Source organism: Cavia porcellus, unplaced genomic scaffold (assembly GCF_034190915.1).
Source record: "Cavia porcellus strain 051 isolate PalLab524CR breed Dunkin Hartley unplaced genomic scaffold, mCavPor4.1 scaffold_9, whole genome shotgun sequence".
NCBI lineage: Eukaryota > Metazoa > Chordata > Mammalia > Rodentia > Caviidae > Cavia > Cavia porcellus.
Genome location: NW_026947492.1, coordinates 41,440,766 through 41,464,054, shown reverse-complemented (window position 1 = coordinate 41,464,054; position 23,289 = coordinate 41,440,766). Strand labels below are relative to the sequence as shown.

At 38.2% G+C, this 23,289-nt stretch overlaps 1 protein-coding gene across 1 annotated transcript; it reads left to right on the top strand.

Moving 5' to 3' along the window:
* Nucleotides 1-22,879, top strand: Med17 (mediator complex subunit 17). Its single transcript, XM_003468558.5, has 12 exons — nt 1-449; nt 4,562-4,728; nt 6,266-6,485; nt 8,278-8,414; nt 8,507-8,591; nt 9,065-9,217; nt 10,544-10,674; nt 11,692-11,876; nt 12,941-13,078; nt 16,304-16,421; nt 19,318-19,477; nt 22,131-22,879. The coding sequence occupies exons 1-12, from the start codon at nt 200-202 to the stop codon at nt 22,340-22,342; spliced, it is 1,956 nt and encodes a 651-aa protein (XP_003468606.1). The 5' UTR covers nt 1-199; the 3' UTR covers nt 22,343-22,879.
* Nucleotides 22,880-23,289: the final 410 nt, after the last annotated feature.

The window sequence follows — 23,289 nt, the reverse complement described above, 5'->3', positions numbered from 1 at the left end:
TGTTCCGGGGAGTGAGAAGCAAGAACTTCGCGGTGCATTGTGGGAACAGCGCTGGGCCTGGGGCTTTGTTTCCGTCGGAGTGCTGGGTTTGTCGTCCTCAGGGTTCCTGGGTTCCGCGTATCCGGCTCTCCGGGGAGGCGCGTCTGCTTTTTACCTCGGTTTTCCGCCCGCGCAGGGTCCGCCCACCAACGCCGCCAGCATGTCTGGAGTGCGCGCTGTGCGGATCAGCATCGAGTCGGCCTGCGAGAAGCAGGTCCAGGAGGTGGGCCTCGATGGCACTGAGACGTACCTGCAACCGCTGTCCATGTCGCAGAACCTGGCGCGTCTCGCCCAGCGGATCGACTTCAGCCAGGGATCGGGCTCCGAGGAGGAGGAGGCGGCGAGCGCGGAGGGCGACTCGCAGGACTGGGCGGGCGCCGGGTCCAGTGCGGACCAGGACGACGAGGAAGGTAGGACTCCTGTCTGTGCCCCAGGGGCCGCCCGCTGTCACTGCCCCTGGCGTGCGCGGCCAGAAGCTGAGCGTCGTCAGTGTCCCGGGTCGGGACCGGGAGGTTCGAAAATAGCACACTGGCGGGGGTCTGGGGTTCCAAAAGTTGAGAGGAGAAGCCTAACCCACCCTACCCGTAGAATAGGTTTCACTGACTTCCATTCCCGAAAAACAATTTTCAGGACTGCTGAGAAAGAGGTGCGAAAGGGGTTTTTTTGACCCAAATTTAGAAGTACATGCAAAGACGTAGGGCGTGGACCCTGAGAGTGAGAGGTTACGGGGTGGAGAGGTGTGAGACAGGCATTGTTTTCTGCAACTGGGAAACATTTATTCTTCTTTTTTTTTGGGGGGGGGGTGGAAAATCCAGAAAAAAACGACGTATTCCTCAGAAAGGTACTGACCCATTTTACAGATATGAGCCCGACCCTGAGGGTTCATATCTGGGTAATTTAAGCATTCTTTGAATTCTCTCAACCAGTTTTTAAGGATCAGGTTCCTGCTCTTTACTTTCTAAAACCAATTTACAGACTTACAGTTCCTGAGGAATGTTGTGTGTGATAGGTCTGGGAGGAAAAGGAGCCTAAATTTAATTAAGGGAATGTCCACATGGATAGCCTTGTTTAACTTCCACTGGGTCCCAAAAGTTGCAAAAGTTAAAAGTTTAATTTTTAGTTGTCCTCTACCCTACCTCGGGAGTACTTTGAAAGTACCACTTTCGTGCAGTAGTTATTGTGCTCATTGTAGTCTTCATTACATTAGAGCTGGAGTTCAGAGCACTGCTTGACTATTTCTTGTCCTTCTGTGAGTCTTCTTGAGTGGGAGCGTTTGAAACATAGTCACTGGTGAAGTGTTCAAAATTTTTTTTTAATGGAACACTTGTAATGAGGCAGACTTAATGATTAAGAGCTCAATGGCTCTTAGAGAGGTTGTGCCATGTATTAGGTATGTGACATTTGGACGACTTTGCCTCCCTATGCAATGTGGATGAGAGTAGCACGTACTGTATATGTTGACTGAAATGTAAGATGAAGTATAAAAGGCAGACAGGAGTCAGATCGCGCCGAGCTTAAATGATAAGCATTGGCTTTTATTAGAAGGGTAACTGGAAGTGTGAGGGGTGGGGGTATTTTATTTATTTATTTTGGAGGCAGAGCCTCCCTGTGTAACCCAGGCTGGCCTCAAACTCAAGATGATCATTCTATCTCAACCTCCCAAGTGCTTAGATTACAGGTATGTGCCATCACACCCAACTGGAAGAAATAATTTTAAAGATTTTGCCTAACTTTGGAAGTAGAAGAGACTTGTTTAAGATAGAAAACAGACACAAAGGAAAAGATTAAGTAAAATGTAAAGATAATGGAAAAAATACCATAGAGTAAAATGGTGTCAGACTAGAAGTATTTGTGATGTGAAAGACACACTGATTGATATCCTCGTTATTTAAAGAGTCTCTTCAAACTGAAAAAAGACAACTGATGGGGAAAGTAGGTCAAAGGCATAAACAGATCATAAAGTAAAGATGTTAGGTGCCAATATGTAAAAGTAGTATCAACTCAATCTCAGTAGTAGACAAAGACAAAATATCAAGATGCTGTTTTCGTGCTTAAAATTGGTAGAGGTTTAAAAGATTGTTATTATCCAGCATTGGCAATGTGAATTAGTACAGTGTCTTTTGGAAGACAGTTTAGTAATTTAATTGTGCCAAAATTTTTAAAGGTGCATCTCTTTTTATCCACTAACATTATACCTAAGTGTTTAAGCTCCAGAAATGTTCATCTGTGTGGGCATGTATTCAAGATGCTTTTCACTATTAGCTTTGCAGGAGGTACACTATTAAGAGTGTCTGTTAAGTAGGAATGATTGAATGTATTGTACATTCATGTTCCAAAATATCATAGCCTGCATTGTTGGGAAAATGAGGTAGATCTATATGTATTAACATGGAAGTGTCTCTAGGATATAAGGGAGGAGGAGGAGAGGACAAGTAAAAGAAAAATGGAAATACATATGTATAAATACATACAAAAACCTTTGAAAGGGGACACTGTTAATAGTGGCAACTGTTAATCCTGGTTGTCCCTGGGGAGGGAGACAAGGGTAAGAATGAAGCAAAACTCACTTTTTATCTCTATAATCACTTACAGATTGAACTCTATACAGTTAACATGTATTTAAAACATAAAAGAATTAAAAGGAAGACATTCTAATATGGCTAATACCAGTGCTGGCATTATAGGTCATTTTGGCCTTATACTTGGCTGTATTTTGAAAATTCTATGCAGTTATTCAGGTTATAAAAGCTGAAAGAAAAATAGTTATTAAAATTCTTGTATATGGTTTCACTTATAGGAGAAACCCAAATTATAAATAAAGAGCAAAATAAAAGATATATAATAGGAACTAGAGAGATACTTTCTCAAATGGAGAGGAAATCAAGAGATGGAAGAAGAAAGAGGATTAAAAATGGAATTAAGATGTGTTCCTGTTGTAATGACAGATTTAACCTATGGAAATTAGATATTATCTTTGTTGTACCATATTAGGAATGCTAATTTAAATGTTAACAAAGATTCAAAAAGAATGAAGGCAATGAGGGAGTAGAGAGGGACGATTTAAAAAGAAAAAATTTCTTTTAGTAGTATTTGTCCTAGTTACTTTTTCATTGCTCTGACAAAAAAATACCTGACACCGAAAGTTAAAGGAGGAAAGATGGATTGTAACTCATAGACAACCTGGATGATTCTTTTTGAAAGAAGAGCAGTTATCTCAATCTTGGCTAAACCTGGTCCTGTTTCTTATTTTTATTTATTTATTTTGATACCGGGGATCAAACTCAACCTGGTACTTGCCAGGCAGGTACTTGTGCCACTGAGCTAAATGCCAGCCCACCTGGCCCTATTTCCACGTACTGATATGAATAGAGCTGGCTAGAATTTTTCCTTATTCCTTCAGTTGGCGGTGCAGTATAAATGGGTCTAGCTGAGGTGCTGATGTGTACGTAGTCTTCGAAGCAAGGCCACAGATCAGTGTTGCCTTGCCCTGGAACTTCCCAAAAAGTCTGAGCTGGGCTGAGGCAAAGCATGCTCCATGGCGTTGACTGGGATCAGCTGGGATCCAGCCTTGAGTTAAGAGGCTATGACTTCCCAGGGCAAAAAAGATTTCACAATAGAGCTGAAGCACTGACCCCAAAACATTAGATACTACTTCAAATTGTGTTATGCAAATTACTCTTTCTGCATACCCTTTCCTCTGCATATTGCAGAAGTAATCTCAGGCCTCTTACCTAGCCCAGCTCAGCACTCATGTGCTTCCCGCCATTCTCACATTCAGTTATCCTGGAGCCATTGCCTTCACTAAGGAATAAAACCCAGGTTCGCCCCAGGGTCCAGGCTTGTGATCTAGTTGGACTTAGAACCTCCTCGGCTCCCCACAACTCCCAGTGTGCCTGTCTTTATTCTCCCCATCAACTGAACTGGAAGTGGTAGATTGGAATTAACTCACTAGAATTCCAGTAACTTTTCCATGGGATTACAAATACAGATTTCCTGGAAGGCTCTCAATAGCAAATCATAATTTGTAGTGATTTCAGTCCATAGTCAGGTGGCTCCAAGGCAGAGAGGCATAGCAGTGGAGAAACAGTCCATGGCAAGCAGGCCCCAAAGCAGCAGAAACAGCACTGGCAAGCCTGTTTCCCTTTTATCCCATCCAGATTGCACGCCTTTGATTGGTACTCTATGTAACCAAGGTGGGACACTTTTAATGTCAGCATCACACCCTTAATCCATATGCGCACACCCTAATCACACAACCTGCTTTTTTTTTTTTTTTTTTGTTATCGGTACTGGGGATTGAGCTCATGATTGCCTGCTTGCAAGGGAGGTGCCTATGCCGCTGCGCTAAATCCCCAGCCCCACAACCTGCTTTTGAAATCCCCACCTGTGATCTCAGGAGACTCTGAGGGGACATCTAGATATAAACTGTTATAACAGTATTTTAAATCTCTCAATGAGCTTCCTATCTCTAGTCAATGTAACTAATATGTTTGTGTTTCTTTCCCCGCCCCCCTCTCTCTAGGGTTGGTAAAATTTCAACCTTCCCTTTGGCCCTGGGACTCTGTGAGGAACAATTTAAGAAGTGCTTTAACAGAAATGTGTGTTCTCTATGATGTTCTCAGTATTGTTAGGGATAAAAAATTTATGACTCTGGATCCTGTCTCTCAGGATGCACTTCCACCAAAGCAGGTATTTGTGAACTTTACTTGAATAATAGGTTTTTTTGTTGTTAAGTCTCATTTTTTTTGGTTGTTCATCTGTTGTTCCATTTTTCTTTCTTAAAAAACATAATCCAAATGAAGTTATGAAAACTGACTGGTCTATGGCCATACCACCCTGAATGCACCCGATCTCGTCTGAAAACTGACTGGTCCAAAGCAAAGGCTCATAACTACATCTTTGTCTTCTGTGACCCTTTAAAAGTTCCCAAACCTTAACAGATTTTTACACCCTGAGTCACATTACACAAAAACACAGTGATACTGTGGCTTTGGATCTATATGACCTGGATTCAAATCCTATCTCTGCCGTCACTAGCTGTGTGCCATAAGCATGTTATTCTTTCTAAGTCTCAGTTCTCCCCCTTTAATCCCTCATTTTTTTCATAGGCACTGGTTTAGTTAGGTCAAATTATGGAGCATTTTAAAAGATAGGTAGAACTGTTGCTACTTGGAATATATCAAATAAGCCGAGCGTGGTGGTACATGCCTGTAATCCCAGCACTCTGGGGCTGAGGCAAGAGGATAGTAGGGAGAGAATTCATTGAGTCAACTCCTTTCATTTTGCAGAGAGGAAACTAAGGCTCAGATTTGTGATGTGCTCAGAGTGCAGTCAAGTCAGTAGTTAAAAAGGTCAAGGCATTCACTCACGGCACACCACCTTTTCCATCATTTTCTACTTTTTCAAGAAAGCAGTCTACAGGGATATAAGATCTCCAAGAACTTTGAATTAGGTTCCCTAATACATTCAAAAAATAATTGTGGTATTTCTATAAAAAGCCCAAATTTTGGCTTTTTATAGTAATTTAACTGTCATGCAGGCAAAATTCCTTCTTTTATCAGACTTGGCTTTTTAGGAATATACATATACTGTATTTAATAACATACAAATTAGTGATGATTTTGAACAGATATACATTATATGCACTACATAGATTTTTATTTGTCTTGCGTATCAAAAGTCAGTATTCAGTGAAGCATGTTTAATATTAATGCTGCATAACTTCAGCCTTAATTAAGTTGTAGTAAGGTAAGATAATCTTATACTCATTGAAATCTTTTATTTATTAAGTAAACATTACGTTCCAAGCATTGTTGTAGTGTCTGTTCATACAGTAGTTTCTGCCATTGTATGATTTACATTCATACACAGGTCAGAGATATGAATCAGAAGAATCAGTGCTACGGAAGGGTGTGCATGTGGGAAGGGGTGAGAGTTACAGCATGACAGGAGAGAGTGGCAGTGCTTAAGGGGGTTCTAAACCAGGCTTGGTAGAGTCGGTGTAGTGGTGAAATTCTGATACGTAGGCCATTTTGTTAGGGTTAAATTAAGATTATTTATTTATGGCAGTGTTAAAAATAAGGTTATTTTTAAAAAGCATTGTTATGTATACTTTACCCCCTTTAATTTCTAAATTTTCTCTTGATTGTTTTGTTATTCAGAAATGTGTAGTTTTAAAGTCATCTCAAAATAATGCAGAACTGCTGTTTTCGATGGTTTCTAATAGAATCCTCAGACATTGCAGTTGATATCTAAAAAGAAGTCACTTGCTGGAGCAGCACAAATCCTGCTGAAGGGGGCAGAAAGACTGACTAAATCAGTTACTGAAAATCAAGAAAACAAGCTACAAAGAGACTTCAATTCTGAGCTTTTGAGATTAAGGCAACACTGGAAACTTAGAAAAGTTGGAGATAAAATTCTTGGTGATCTGAGCTATAGAAGTGCAGGTATGGATAAACGTTAAAAGCTATACTATTTTGTAAGTAAGTCAATTGTAATATTACACATCTTTCTATAGTGTATTGTTTCTCAGCTACTTAGTACTTGTTTGTTTGTTTTTTGAGACAACGTCTTGCTGTGTAGGCCTTGAACTCAATATGTAGCCCAGGCTCGCCTCAAACTTGCAGTGATCCTCTTACCTCAGCTTTCCAAATGCTAGGATTCCAGGGATGCCCCACCATACCTGGCATACCTGTTACATTTTGAAAATTTAATTTCTTAATACATAAACTAGAACCATGCTATCATAGCCGTATAATAGCCTAGTTTTAATTTTAAAACCTTTTATGTACATGTAACAAAAAGTTCAAAGGTCAAGTTTGTACGGTTCACGGCTCAGCTCGTTAAGAGCATTGAATGTCAAGAGATGAGATAAAGAGTTCTGGCTGGAAAAGTTGGGCTAATAACACTAGAGTTAAAACAATTCCTTAGCCACAGTAAACCCTCATTATTCCAGACTTAAAGGGTATCTTGAAGTGGTTAAATTAAATACAGGAAAGTCTAAATGCCTCAGAATTGATATGAATTAGAAAGTTTTGAATTCTGCAGGTAAAATCTAATTACAAAGATAAATTCAAGATGATAAAGTCATTTTTACATTTATAAGGGGTTTGTAGTAGCAGTGCTTTCTAGTTTTTCACATTATTAATTTCTTTCCTACAAATAATTGTTTGCAGACACTTTACATAATACCTCTTTGGGATGATCACATGATTAGAAAAGAACTCAGTTTTTTGTTTATTTGGGTTTGGGTTTTTTTTTTTTTTTGGTACTGGGCTCAAACTCATGACCTTGCACTTGCCAAGCAGGCTTTTATGCTGTTGAGCTAAATCTCCAGCCCCAAGAATTCAGTTTTTAACTCTAAAAGGATCTTGAATATTGTGTATTATTGTGCATAGAAAGCAGTTACACTTAACTGTCCACTTCTCATAACAAACTTACCCAATCTGCACAAAAACACATTACATAAAAATCTTGAAACTAATCTGAATAAAGGATGTTCTATGTACTGTTGTTTTTGTCTTTCTGTTGCTGGATTTAGAATGCCCAGCTCTATCCTGTTACAAGGCTGAGCTCTTCGAGTATTTCACATCTGGGAAAAAAAGCTCCATTGGAATACACCTTGCATGACCCAAGAGTTACATTATTATTATACCAGTCAGCTGAGGAGTAGTATTTTTTTTTTTTTTAAAGATACTAACTTCTTTTTTTGCTTCTTTTTTCCACTTGTTCATCACTCTTCACCCCTTTCCCCCAGAATGTGTAACATTTTTAGTGGGAATTTAGTGATGTGGATGTGAAGTGTTATATACTTAGTAGTATACGTTAGTGTATTAACTTTTTCTTTTTTTAAAAAAATTGTGTTTAAGGAGAAAAAAACAAAAGGGGTACAAGTTATACAGAATTTCAAAAAAAGAACAGTAGGAAATCACTAGTTAATAGATTACATATTGTCATCTTAGAAATAGTTGTTCAAGTTATAAAATTAAAGCATATAAAGTGGACATTCAAACAGAGACTGCAAACAGTTCTGTTCAATGATCCAACAAAAACTCAGTAATATGGTTATCTGTCTTATACACTTAAATATACATGCAGCTATATCCTTTAGATCACTTACTTTTCCTCTCGTTTTTTACAAGGACAATTACACACTTTGGATTTTATTGCTGCACAGTTATTACTTTTTTTTTTGAAGAGAATTAACTTTTTCTTTTCCTGTCTTTATTACCCCATTAGGCTCTCTGTTTCCTCATCATGGTACATTTGAAGTAATAAAAAATACAGATATTGATCTCGATAAGAAGATACCAGAAGATTATTGTCCACTTGATGTCCAAATTCCTAGTGATCTAGAAGGGTCTGCATATATAAAGGTATTTATCAAAGTTTTTTTTAAAGTAATTTCTTATTAATTACCCCAAAAATAACTTGCTAACTTTTTAAAAATGTTTGACTCATCATACAGGTTTCCATTCAAAAACAAGCTCCAGACATTGGTGATCTTGGCACAGTTAACCTCTTCAAACGACCTTTGCCCAAATCCAAACCAGGTATAGTTATGTTATTGCTTCTAAATTATGATTTTTAACTTACATTTGAAAATAAATCAAAGATAAATATCCATAGGAAAAATAGGTAGAGTAAGAACAATTGGAAATAATATTTTTGCTTTGTTTTTGAGACAGGGTCTTACGATATAGTTCAGGCTGGCAAACTCACAGTGATCCTTGTGCCTCAGCCTCCCAAGTCCTGGGATTATTGATATATGCTACCATGCCCAGTGGAAATAATTTTTTATACTTTTTTTATAATTTAAAATAAACCATTAGTGAAAAACTACAAATTTTTTTATATTGAGCTTATTTAGTATATTTCTCTATGTAAACCAAATGAGGTTTTTGTATTTTAGGAATATGCTGTAATACAGTGATTTCTGAACTTAAGTCTTACAGTCACAATTTAAGCTTGTTAGTACATAATATGATTAGATAATTGATATGTGCATATACCTCTTGTCTTTCAGGTTCCCCACATTGGCAGACAAAATTAGAAGCAGCACAAAATGTTCTCTTGTGTAAAGAAATTTTTGCACAGCTCTCTCGGGAAGCTGTTCAAATTAAATCACAGATCCCTCACATTGTGGTGAAAAACCAGATTATCTCTCAACCATTTCCAAGTAAGAATAACCAACTCTTTGAGCCATATAACCAAGACATTATAGTGTGGGGAAACAGGACAGAGAGTAGCTATTTGGATGTATGGAAAATTATAAGAGCAAAGAGACGGTGTGCTATTCATAATGGCAGTTGGTAAAGCATGTCACAGAAGCTGTACTGCTGATTCGGTTCAGAGTCCTGAATAGTCTAACTCTTGGATTTTAAAATGGTGTATGTTAAAGGTTTGTACCTAGGGGGCTAGAAATTTAGCTTGGTGGTGCAAATGCCTGCTTGGCAAGCATGAAGTCCTGAGTGCAATTCCTAGTACTCAAAATAAAAAAAAAAAATTTTACACTAGGTATAGCTACTATTCAGCATAATTGCTTTGAAGTGACATTTTTCAGGGATCCTGCCTTATGTAATTTAAAAGTGTTTATTCATAGTATTCCTAGTTTATCAAAATAGGATTTTTATTGCTCAGAAGCAGTTAGAACTTACCATGAACATCAGCTTTCAGATAGCTGTGCCTTTTTTTTGAGATGGTCTCACTATGTAGTCCGTGCTGTCTTTAAACCTCCTCACCCTCTTGAGTGCTAGAATTAATACCCTGCTTCTTTTGCGGTACTTGAGAGTAAGCCCATGGCCTTCACACTGAGCTACATCCCCAGTCTTTTTTTATTCTTAGACCAAAGTCTCACAAAGTTGGCTACACTGAGGTCAGACTTGCTACCTATGCCCCTTGCAAAGTGCTCCCACATTATAGGCATAGACTACCATGCTTAGCTAATATACTGTGTTTTGTTTTTTAAAACATTTTTAGGACTTTCTGCTTGCTTTTTTTTCTTTTGTGTCAGGGATTGAACTCATGACCTCACGGTTGCCAGGCAGGTGCTTATGCCACTGAGTTAAATCCCCCACCCCTTTCTGCTTAAATTTTATCAAGGAAACAGGAACAGGGAGGAGTATCTGTCTTCTGTATATTAAGGCTAAAAAAAGAAAAGAAAAGAATCAACAAAAAAATCTAAGCATTACATACTAAGACCAGATAACAATTTCATATTTTAAAAAATTAAAATATAACTTCTATTCATCAGTCTTCAGACACAGCTTAAGGTCAGCAGCTGTCTTTTATGTAATCAAAATTTGAATTGTTATAGTACATAGAATTGTTATATTCATGAATGGTCATTTTGTTATAAAAATATTCATCATGATGCCTGATTTTCAAGTTTACAATGTCTTTTTTTTTTAATGTCTTTTGAGATTGAGCTGAGATTATATTTTGGAAAAATAGTTTGTGCTTGTCTGTATTTTACGTTATTTGCCTCTCCTTTTTTTACAAATAGATTTGCAGTTATCTATTTCTTTATGCCATTCCTCAAATGATAAGAAGTCCCAAAAATCTGCTTCTGAGAAACAAAGTCCAGAAGACCACCTCTATGTCTTAGAACATAACCTACATCTACTGATTAGAGAGGTAATGAAATAAATGTGGGTTTGAGGGTTTTTCCCCCTTTTTTGCATTATGATAAGCTTATACAGGACAGTGAATATATACAAACCTTCCTCCTCCTGTGGCTTTGTTATTCATGTAGCAATAACATTTACTATCAGATCTGAAAAATCTTTGCCATGAGTTGGGGAAAGCAAAAATACTTAGAATACAAACCTTGTTCCTGAGCATTCTGTCTGGTAGTAGAAATGTACTTGTCTCAAAGAAGTAGAGGTCTAAGAAACACACTAAAGAATATGGAAGGAAGAGTGATTTGGCCAGGGGGAAATTGTTTTGCCCTAAGGAGAGACATGAAGGGAAAGAATGTCTTTACATACCTGTGAATCAGAAGGTTGAGTATTTCAGGACATATTCTCTTTCTAAATCATTTCTCTTTTTTTTTTGGCTTTTTCATTTTTACCGGTACCAGGTATTGAACTCACGACCTCCTGCTTTTGAGGCAGGCGCTTATGCCACTGAGCTAAATCCCCAGCCCCTCTAAGTCATTTCTTGAGGTTTGGTTCAGTTGATTGTGATTGTACAAAAGCCATTGTTGAGCCAGGGATTTAGCTCAGTGGCATAAGCACCTGCCTGGCAAGTGTGAGGTCATGAGTTCAATCCCTGTATCACAAAAAAAAAACAAAAAAAAAAAAGCCATTGTTACTAAAAGTCTCTTTTTAAGGGGATCCTGGTCAACACCCAGGTTTGGGAATCTCAAATCTAGTACATAGTGGAAAAGCTGTCAATATATCGCATGTGTTCTCTTGATAAGACTCAATGAAGGATATTTGTTTTGTTTTTAAAACCTTAAAAAATTACATCCTGAGAAGCACCGTTCTCTTTGCAAATTTGCATTAAGCTTGATACTTTTATGTCAAGATTGCTTTCATATGTATTCTAATCCATTACTTTCAGTATTTCCAACTGTAAGTAGTGCCATAATTATATTCAGTATTATTTCCTATATAAGCATAGGGTGTTTAAAATAGCTATTTTTGTTAGTTTCATAAACAGACCTTGAGTTCCATCATGATGCCACATCCAGCAAGTGCACCTTTCGGCCACAAGAGAATGAGACTTTCAGGTCCTCAGGCCTTTGATAAAAATGAAATTAACTCAATACAGTCCAGTGAAGGGCTTCTGGAAAAGATAATTAAGCAAGCAAAACATATTTTCCTGAGGAGTAGGTAAGGATAAAGAAAGTTGCTATTTTTCTTTGAAATTGAAGGGCATTTTTTTTTCTTGTATTGTTTCATATATGTTATTTTTGGATGTTTTAAGTTTTTGTTTCTCCAAGTAAAAGAAGGCGGCTGCAGTATAAGATTATGGTGATAGACTGGATTCTTCCTGGTACAGAAAAGCCTTAGACCTATGACCAATCTAACTTTTAATGTATTGTTTCTAACACTGCACTAAAATTTTGCTGACTAGGAATGTGCTTTAAGATACCATACCAGGGGCTGGGGATTTAGCTCAGCGGCATAAGCACCTGCCTTGTAAGCAGCCAGTCGTGAGTTTGATCCCCAGTACCGATAAAAAGGAAAAAGACAAAAAAAAAAAAAAAAGATGCCATACCCTTGGTTTTGGTTTTGATTTTGTTTTGTTTTTGGTACCATGACTTGAACCCAGGGCCTTGGAACGTGCTCTGCCACTGAGCTATATCCCTAGCCTAGTACTTTTAGTGAGCCATCCGTAAGGTACTTATTCTTGAACTGATTTAAATCTTTTTGTATCTTTCTATAATTTATGTTTGTTATACATTTAAGGTCCAGAGGTCACTTTCAAGTATGTTGACTTCAATTGTGCTCTTTGGGGCAGATAGTATTAACTCCAGTGCTAGTGGTGAGAAGATTGAAGTTTAGGAAAGTTAAGCAACTTGCTCAAGGTTACACAACTAAAAGTGACAAAAATCAGGATTTGTTCCAAGACTTCTTTTTTTAAATTTACATTATTAACCTAACCTTAACCATAAGTAATCTTACCTGAGTGGCCCAAAATGAATGGAATTAAAAGGGAATAAGCTCATCATGAATTGTAATAATCAAGAATGTGTATTTTAATGTGAATTTGAGACCACCACAGCAGTGCCATGCACAAGAGGTCTTCAGAACGCTGTCTTATTTCACCATCTTTGCTTTTCAAATGGTAATATTGTCAAAAGTAATCTATTTCAAAATTTTATAAAATCGCTGAGTACTTTAAATCCTACCATTTTATATTGTGACTTTAAAATTTTTAACTTCTTTTAAAGAACTGCTGCAACCATTGACAGCTTAGCAAGTCGCATTGAAGATCCTCAGATACAGGCTCATTGGTCAAATATCAACGATGTCTATGAATCCAGTGTGAAAGTTTTAATCACATCACAAGGTTATGAACAAATTTGCAAGTAAGTGCAGAAATAAAAACTATGCATTTAGAATGCTAAGTTTCTTGTTAAATACTTGTCTTTCCTAAGTGATTACATTAAGCTTTTGGTTTTTATTTACTAAGCTGACATAACATTCCAGTAAATCTTATTAACTGTGAAGTGTTTGTGAGGATGAGAGGTAAGAATGTCTAAAATAGTCTGTATTAGGTAAATGTCACACATTTGAACTACAGTGGAAAATGAGTCACAGCATTGAGTAGAAAGCTTACTTGCCTCTTAGATGCCAGTGTTCTTCAGTTCTCACTTGGAGAAGGTGGTGAGCCTGTTACATTTGAAATGAGAAGAACCATTTACATTAGAATATCCTTTCCATGTTGTGCCTAAAGCAGCCTAAGTATTGTGGTTCCCTCCTGACTTGTTGCTGATCCTAGATCTAATTCACTTCATGATCATGTCCTTTTAACCAAATCGATAGATAGCTAAATGTTTATGAAGTGCAAAAATGATTTTTATCCCAGCGCTGTGAGGAGTACAGTCTACTTGATTTATATTCATACATCATGAGTGGGTCTCTGAAACTTGACAGTCAGGCATGTTGGCACACAACTGTAATCTCAGCACTCCAGAGGCTGAGCAGAAAGATTGCTGCAATTGCAGGGCCAGCCCAGGCTACAAAGTGAGTTCAAGGCCGGCCTGAGCTGCATCATGAAACCTTGTCTCAAAAAAAAAAAAAAAAAAAAAAAAAAAGAAAGAAAGAAAGAAAGAAAAGAAAAAGAACAAGAATTTGGTGAGCTAGAGATGAGTCCTTTCCCCAAGTTAACCAGCAGACACTGGTCATTGTCTGTGAGTACTTTATGTTTTGCAAGTTGCAAATGCCTTATTTCAGACAGACCTAACTAGCACAGTGAACTAGACCCAAGACCAGAGCAACTGGGATTCTGTGAAGAAAGTTTAGTAATGATTTGACCGTGACAGCGTCATGAGTTAAGGAGTGATAGAATGCTCTTTTCATTGTTTATGGCTCATGTCACTTGATTCTACTTAGGGTTGAAAGTGGTTCTCAGAATTCCCCAAGAATAATCATGGTATCAAATGGATGCACGCACGTCTGTCTAGGAAAATCTGTGTGTTCACAAGCATTATATTCTACCCACATCCTATTCACTTTAAACAGCTTTGTTTGCTGTTTAAAAACTTGGGGTATAATTCATACAACAAAATTGGTAGTTCTGTGCTGTGTAACCAGCATTACTAATTCCAGAACATTTCTATCACCCCAAGAGGAAACTGCGTATCAGTGGTCTTTCTCATTTTTTGCACATTTTTACTTAGTAATATTTTAGTGGCAAAATAAACATTCCATTATTACCACATACAGATCTAGCTCATTCTGCATGGGAGGGTGGAGATTGAACTGAGAACCTTATTACAGAGCTACATTCCTAGTCCTGGTTTCCTTTTTTTATTGTGGAATATGATCTCTAAATTGCTGTTTCTCAGAATGGTTTCAAACTTGTGACTCTTCTACCTCAGCTGTTGGGAGTGCTAGACTACAAATGTGGCCACCACAGCCAACTCCATTTTCTTTTTTAAATCCTGTGTTTTAAATCCTATTATATGTACTGAGAATTTTAATCTTCTGTTGAAAATTTTGCTGAGTCAGGCCGGGGATTTAGCTCAGCGGCACACACACCTGCCTGGCAAGTGTGAGGTCGTGAGTTTGATCCCTGGTACCAGGAAAAAAGAAAAAAAGAAAAAAAATTCTGGTGAGTCAAAAGATGAAGACATTTCAGTTTTTTTTTTTTTTGTTGTTTTGTTTTTTTGGTACCAGGGATCGAACTCACCATTGCATGCTTGAAAAGCAGGCGCTTATGCCACTAAGCTAAATCTCCAGCCCACATTTCAGTGTTTTGCTTTGTTTTTTAGTACTGGGGATTGAACTCAAGACCTCGCACTTGCCTGGCAGGTGCTTATGCCACTAAGCTAAATCCCCAGCCCGACATTTCAGTTTTTTACTATTACAAAATTGTTTTTTTAAGTGGTTGCCACAAGTGTGCTCCCACCAATAATGAGTGGTAAGAATTCCTGTTCCTTTTCCCTGTTGTTTTAAAAAAAAAAATTAAGCTAAGCATGATAGCACAGGCATTATTCCCTGCTCTTGGGAGGCTGGGGCAGGAAGATGAGCAAGAGTTTATGGCTAGCCTGGACTATGTAGTGAGACCCCAGCGCAAAGAAAACAAAACAAAATGGCTTTTCAAAAATTTGGTTAGAGTTATGTCTTTTCCTGTAAGTCTTCTGAGTTTTGTGAAAATATAATCTAAAATACAATTCAGAATTGTAGCCTTTTATGAACTATTGTCAAAATGCTTTATTCCTAAGTATTTACCAAAAAACAATTATAATAAACAAGGTATTACCAAATATGGAAAGATACAATGATAGCTTTCCTGCTTTTGTTCATCAAAATTACTTTGGGGAATATAATGTCTTATACATGTTATAGGATAAAATTTTTCAAGTTGTTTTGGAAAAGTACAATAGAATGAATGTTATTTACTGAATATTTTATGAGGCTTTTGCCATAGTTAATAGAGTGTACATATTCTTCTTTATTTGCTGATGATTTCAGAGGGAGAAGGTAAAGAATCAACTTTTTTCTGTATGAGAATTTGAGCTTAAGTTTACTAATTTTAGTTTCTGGAAAAGCTAATAAGGAAAGACTATATTTGTATTTCTGTACAACATTACCGTAAAAATGATCCCAAACTGGAAAAATGCATCTAGATTGGGACAAGGTTTTACAGACTGATTGGATGCCTTTGGACTTCCCTAGACAGAGTGACTTCTAAAACTGAGCACATCTCTTGAGGGGCCCCTGTAAGCCATGCCTATGGAACCTCACTGCTCCTGGAGAGTGAAGAGGTTTCTAAGTCAAGACAGATCTCATGTACCCAGTGTGAGACTCTTCACATGGAAGGAGCTTGCTGTTCTGTAGACAGGTGTGAGGCTGCTGGGCAAAGAAAAGCATCTGGTGATGATGGACTGAGTGTAAACTGGGGCTCAGTGTGATTGGGGCAGTCCACAATGAGACTGGCTGTTTAGTTAACCGTGGACCTTTCCCCTCTCCCATTAGTGTTGGTGAAGGTTATTAAAAATGCTATTTTTTCCCAATGTTAAGGTTTAATGTTTGGGCATTGTGGAAGACAATTTTGAATTTCTGATTTTTGGAATATATCCATAAAGGTCCATTCAGCTTCAGTTGAATATTGGAGTTGAGCAAATCAGAGTTGTACACAGAGATGGAAGAGTAATTACGCTGTCTCATCAGGAACAGGAGCTACAGGATTTTCTTCTGTCTCAGGTATTAGTTGCAGACTACAAGTCTCTTTTCAGACTACAAATCTTAAGACCTTTTCACTTATAACTGCTTAAAGAACAAATTGAATATGAAGTTAAAATATAGTAAATGAATTAAAACCATTTAAAAAGCATTTTTTGCCATTTCATTTAACTACTAATACACATTTTGCAGCCTATTAGAAAATTTAAAGTGTTGATAAACTGTTCTATATTTGTTTCCACTTACTTTGTATTTAAGATGGAGCAACATTTTTAAAAAATTAATTCAGCTTATTGGTACATTTTAGGTATATGTAATGATCACATCAATCATAGGGAATTTGCACTTGTACATGGTATAACTTAATTCTTTTTCTCCTCCCCGCCCTTCAACCTCCATTCCCCTTCTTCCAAAAACTTTGTTTCCATTTTTTCCTCCTTTTCTCATTTTTCTCTTTTCCTTTCCTTTCCCCCTTGCACACCCCTAGCTCCCCTTCCTTTTTGAACTATTTTTTCCTATTTCACAATATCTATTAGACATTTTGGTCCTTATTTACACTGTTGATTTCTCACATCAGAGAAACAACACAGTATTTAAACATGTGTGTCTAATTTATTTCACTTGAGTACAGTCTCAGGGTGTATCCATTTAGCTATAAATGTCTCAAGTTTATCCTTTATGGCAGAGTAGTATTCTGTTGTATTAAAAAACCACATCTTCTTTTTCCATTCATTGTGTGATGGGTACTTGGGTTGTTTCCAAGATTTAGCTGTTACAAACTGTGCAGGCATAGACATGGATGTGCATATATCGCAATGGTATGATGCTTTTTATTTCTTTCAGAAAGATACCAAGAAGGGGAACACCTGGGTCAAATGGAATCTCTCTAGTCCTAGATTTTTGAGAAATCTCCACATTTGTTTCCATAGTGATCACACCAGTCCATACTCTGAATAACAGTGAAGTGTTCCTTTTTCCCCACAGCCCAGCCAGCATTAGTTACTGATTTCTTGACTGTAGCCCTTCTTTCTGAAGTGAGATGGAATCTCAGTGTTTTAACTTGCATCCATCAAATGAACAGTGATGTTGAGCATTTTTTCATATATTTATTAGCTGTTTCTACTTCATCTGAGAAGTCTTTTCATTTTAGATGTTTATTTTTGGATTGGGTCTTTAAATTTGAGGGGTCTCTCTCTTTTTTTTTTATAATTCTTTATATTTTCGAGAAAATAGTCCTTTGTCTGAGGAACAGCTGGCAAAGATGTTTTCCCGCACTGTGGGTTTTCTCTTCATTCTGTTGGTGCTTTCTTTTGCTGTGCAAAAGCTTTTTAATAAGATGAAATCCCAGTTGTTGATTCTTTGTGATATATCCTGTGCAGTATGGTTTTGTTCATAAGATCTTTGCCTACACTAATGTCTTAGAGTTCTACCTGTTCTGTCTTCCAGCAAGTTTAGTGTTTCTGCATTAATAATTAGATCTTTGATGAAGGACCATTTCTGGGATGAGCAAACTTTTTTGTTTCTTATTATTGTTAAGGTTTACAATCTATCTGAGACTAGGAGTGGAGAACCAGTAACCCAAGCAAATGCATGAAGTTGTAATCTAGTGAAATACTGGCTTATGGTAGAAAGGTTAGGATTTTGGAATGCTAACATGAGATTGTATTTTTCCACATAAGGTTAAATGCATGCACACACACACACACACACACACACACACACACACACACACAAAACATACACTACTGCATCTGACGAGCAATAGTATTATATACGGATTTCTTTTGCTTCTTTAGTGCTAAATGCTTTTAAAATACATTTGTGAAAGATGGTAGCTTTCAGCTGATTACATTCTAAATGTCTTTGGTTGGCTTAAGCATACACAAAAAGTACACTGAAATGTTATTGGTTAGTTCCCAGAATCAATGGGAAGTGTAGAAATACAGCTTGCAAATAGAGATCAAAGGAAGCTGGAGGAAAAGCAGTGTTGCTATTCAGGCACTACTACCTTTACTGCTAATGGAAAATGAGTTCAGTTAGGGTCTGAATAAGAACTAGGTGGTATGCTTAAGACTGTATTTATGAAGGATCTGACTGCCAAGCTGTGAATGTAAGAGAACCACCAGGGATAGTGTGTTTGTAGTAACCAGGTAACCAGGCTTCAAGGTCTCGTAGTCACTAGTCCTAGGTCAAAGTTGAGGGGAGAACCAGGTCATTGGAACCCCCACGGAGAGAGCTATGTACACTAGGCCATCTTAAGAAGACCAGGGGCCTTTTGCCAGGAGATAGCCAGTCTAGTTAAACTCACAGGGAAAGTACTAAGAAAATAAACACCCTGACCTTATACCCTTCCATGCCATCTTCCATTCAGTATCCTCATTATTTGAGTGGTTGCCATTAACTGAACGAACCCTAAGCCTGAGGACATTAGCTGTTAATCAAGTCAGTGGTACAGCCTCAGGGGCAGAAAAGAGGTAGAGACTGGATTTAAAAGGGCAATGGAAGCTTTTTAGCACATATGCTGCTTTTAGTGTTGCTCCATAGTCATTGATCCAGGTAGGAGACAGCAGCTGTCCCATTTCTGTACTCAGACTGCCAATGGACATGAGAAGCAAGTGTCAGGCAGTTTCAGCTTCTGCAGTGGAAGATGAGGTCCTGCTCCCTCTCCCTGAGTTGCCACAGTGAAGGTTCCTGAAACATAAACTAGGGATGCTATTCTAGGCAGTGAAAACCCCAACTCAAGTTTACCATCATGATGTGAAGCACAGCAGAGTAAATGTCTGTGCTGGCTGTCAGTCAGGTTTCCTTTTTCCAGGCCAGGGATTTAGCTCAGCGGCATGAGCGTCTGCCTAGCAAGTGTGAGGTCATGAGCACGATCTCCGGTACAGAAAATGAAAGTTTCCTTTTTCATTCACAGATGTCACAGCACCAGGTGCATGCAGTTCAGCAGCTGGCCAAGGTTATGGGCTGGCAGGTCCTCAGCTTCAGTAACCATGTGGGACTGGGGCCCATAGAGAGCATTGGCAACGCCTCTGCCATAACTGTGGCCTCTCCAAGTGGTGACTACGCTATTTCAGGTACTTTCTGCTGCTTTAAAGAAGGGACCGTTAGGAGTGTGGCTTTATTTACTTATGTTTTTAAAGGTTTGAAGGTTTTACATTTATTAAAGAAGAAAAAATCTGCTCTGCAGAGTGGGTTTGGGACAAGTGAAGGAGAAGAGGTATACACTACTGCATGGGAATGGACTACTGTGACTGACTTTAACATGCAGCTTTGGTATAAAATGCACATAAAAGTAATTCAGCTGCAGTGAGTTTACATAGTTATTTATGCTGATTTTTCACTGATTGTACTTACGGACACGGGAAGCAAGCGTCAGGCAGTTTTAGCTTTTGCAGTGGAAGATGAGGTCCTGCTCCCTCTCCCTAAGTTGCCGCAGTGAAGGTTCCTGAAACATAAACTAGGGATGCCATCCTAGGCAGTGAAAACCCCAACTCAAGTTTACCATCATGATGGTAGTTACGAAAGCATTTAGCTAGTAGATCCTTTTTGAAGAGTGCCATTAGCATTATTACTCCTTTAATGATTAAGCTTTTTTAAAAAAAATAAACTGTTATAAGATGGGTGTAGAGGCACACACCTATTAATCTTGGCACTCAGCCCAACCTGGGCAGTTTAGTGACATACCGAGACTGTGTCAAAACTAAAAAGTAAATGAATAAATAAAAATAAAGGGCTGAGATGCACTGTATTGGGTCCTGACCTAGATCCCCAATCTCCCAAACAAGTGTACAGCAAAGGCTTAATAAATGAGTCAAGTGGTATGATTTTAGGGCTCCAGGAGGATCAAACCCCTTTAGCTGAATAGGAGACTCTGAGGGCTAAGATAAAGACTTTTCTGGCCCATCCATTTTTATTAGGTCCAAACAAAGAGTGAAGAAACTGAGGAAAGCACAGGAAATGAGCAGGACCTTGGGAGTCATTTCAAAGACTTCTCCAAGTAGTAAATTGTATGGTAGGAGTGCGGCTGCAGGAGTGAAATTCCTTCAGCGGCAGTCTCTATTTACTTAATTAGTGTTGGAGCCAAGGTGTCCGCAGCTGTGGCCTTATCTTGCCCTTTGAGGTATCTCTGGCCTCACAGGCCACTGCAGGCCTCAGCCAGGACCAGTGATTCATAGAGGTTCACTTACTACGAATCAGCTCCCGTTGCCAGGCAAGGGGCTGAGGCCTTGGACAGAATCATAGATAAACATAGAAAGCCAATTAGTTAATTTTAAATCCTGCTTAGAGCCGGTTCGTAGTGGTCTCCAACAATAAAATATAGGGCTGTGATGTACCACACACTTGTTCTTCCTCCAGCTCGCTGTTTCTCCCTGTGCGTGTGTGTGGACTGCTGTAAACATGGAAATGATCATATATGATAGAACAGAATGAAGAGAGGTATTTTACTGACCATCTACTATGAGTAGATGCTTGCTCATAATAGTTGCTGTTGCTCATAATAGTTCATGTTTTCAGGGTTTACAGTTATATTACAATTTTTTTTTTAAATCGGTACTGGGGATCGAACTCATGACTGCCTGCTTGCAAGGCAGGCGCTTATGCCACTGAGCTAAATCCCCAGCCCCACAATTTTTTTTTACTCTGTTCTCAACTTTAAAACTGAAAGTTGGACAGTGCAAAGTCTTTTCCCACAGGATCCCAGCTTAGGGCCGGGCAAGCCTGGCCATTTCCAGGTATTGCTAAGAATTGCTTTCTTTTTTTTTTCTTTTTTGGTGGTAGGAGTCAAATTAGGGCTTTGCACATGCTAAATGTGAATTTTCCTGTACCCACAGCCACTACGGGGAATTTCAGAATACTTGTTAGTCATTCCTGAGTAGTAGTTAAAGCTTTGTTACTATAATCTGAAGTTCTTAAATCAGAATAATCTTTCCCTTATCCCTTTAAGTGCTGAATGGTTGAGTTTTACTATATATTCACTTACATGTTGAATGGTTGAATTATCAAATGAATGTGTTTTAAAATTAAGTAGGTTAGCTGGGGGTTTAGCTCAGCGGCATAAGGGCCTGCTTGGCAATCACAAGGTCATGAGTTCAATCCTTGGTACCAAAAAAATAAAATAAGATAAAGTAGGTTGGTATTCGGGGAGGCTGAGGCAGGAAGATCATAAGTTTGAGCCTAGCCTGGGCAGCTTAGTGATTTAGAACTTGTCTCAAAAAATTAAATGTCCTGAGAATGTAGCTCATTGCAGAAGCACCATATTTAGTCACCTGTATGAACACCAACAGGTTATGTTCTGAAAATGTAGGAATTTCCTAAGTCAAAATTCATCTTGCCTAATTTTTATAGTACAAACAGTAGTTTGAATGTATTTATATCAGCCTTGTAAATAAAGAGAAAAATTTTGGATGTTGAAACAGAAAAAAAACTATTTTGAGGGTGGTAGTATTAGTATTGGGGATCCTTGTAATGGGCTGCATTTTATTTTTTGAGAAAGGGTCTCCCTGTGTTGTCCCAACTGGACTTCATCTTGGAATGCTCCGGCCTCAGTTTGTCATAGCTGAGACTGTAGATGTACACTCCAACGCCCAGCTTGAAAAGCACGTTTTTAACAAATTGTTTAAGTTGGTGGTCAGATGAGGTTTTTCACAGTAGAATGGAGTTGTGGGATATATCCTGTTACTCTCTAGTTTACATAATGTGAGTGAGTGTTTTGGTCTTTCTCCATAGTTCGTAATGGACCTGAAAGTGGCAGCAAGATTATGGTTCAGTTTCCCCGAAACCAGTGTAAAGACCTTCCGAAAAGTGATGTTTTACAAGATAGCAAATGGAGTCATCTTCGTGGACCATTCAAGGAAGTCCAGTGGAATAAGATGGAAGGTCGAAATTTTGTTTATAAAATGGAACTGCTTATGTCTGCACTTAGCCCTTGTCTACTATGATTTTTTCCAGAACAATTTCCAGATTTTTTTTCCAGAGACATTTTCAGAAACGTTGACTTGAATGCTTACAAATTAACTCTAAGCACAAAGGAGAATGAGTTTCTAAAGGCATATTGTTTTAAACAAAACAATAAGGCCTGGTCTGCTGACACATACTTTCCAGTACTTGGAAGATAGAAGCAGACGTATCTTGAGTTCAAAACCAGCCTGGGCAACAGTGTGAGTGAAATCAAGACTAGCCTGGACTGCAAAATGAGACTGTGTCCAAAAACTCAGACAAGCAAAACAAAAAATCCTAACAACTGTAATTAATAAATTTTTACTTAGCAGTTTGAAACCTTCACTTTATAAGTGACTAGTACTTTGAAATGCAGAAGTTATGTACAATTGTAGGTATACCATATGGAGAGATGTGAAATAATACCTTTTTATACAGTTAACCTGAAAATGGTAGTAACTTAAGGGTATGGATGTGTTTTTAAAATATCTCTTCTTTGATACTGACCTCAAATAAAGTATGTAGTTAAAATCTTCCAAGTACTTTCTGAAATTTTGACCCAAATGAAAAGTGTCTATAATCAATTACACATTCCACCTTCTTAGGAGAACATGTAAGAACATTGAAGCACTTAGGACAAGCTTTCATCCAGAAATTCACTCACACAGGTAAGCCAGGCCCTCCCTGCAGTGCAAGGAGAACCGGGCGAAGGAGCAGTGAACCAGGGCTCTTGTTAGTGAGTGAAGTATCTCTTCACCTAATGCCTTCTTCTGCCATGGTCTCAGCTACAGAAATAATTTAAAAGCTCCTCAGAAGGGACAGGTAAAGGCACAGAAGACAGCAGATTCAAGGCTTTCTGCTGTTTCTCATTCTGTTCTCAAGTTGAGTGGACACTGGATCCTCGTTCCCAGCTTCCTACCATGGATTATCTCAAGTTGAAGTCTTACCC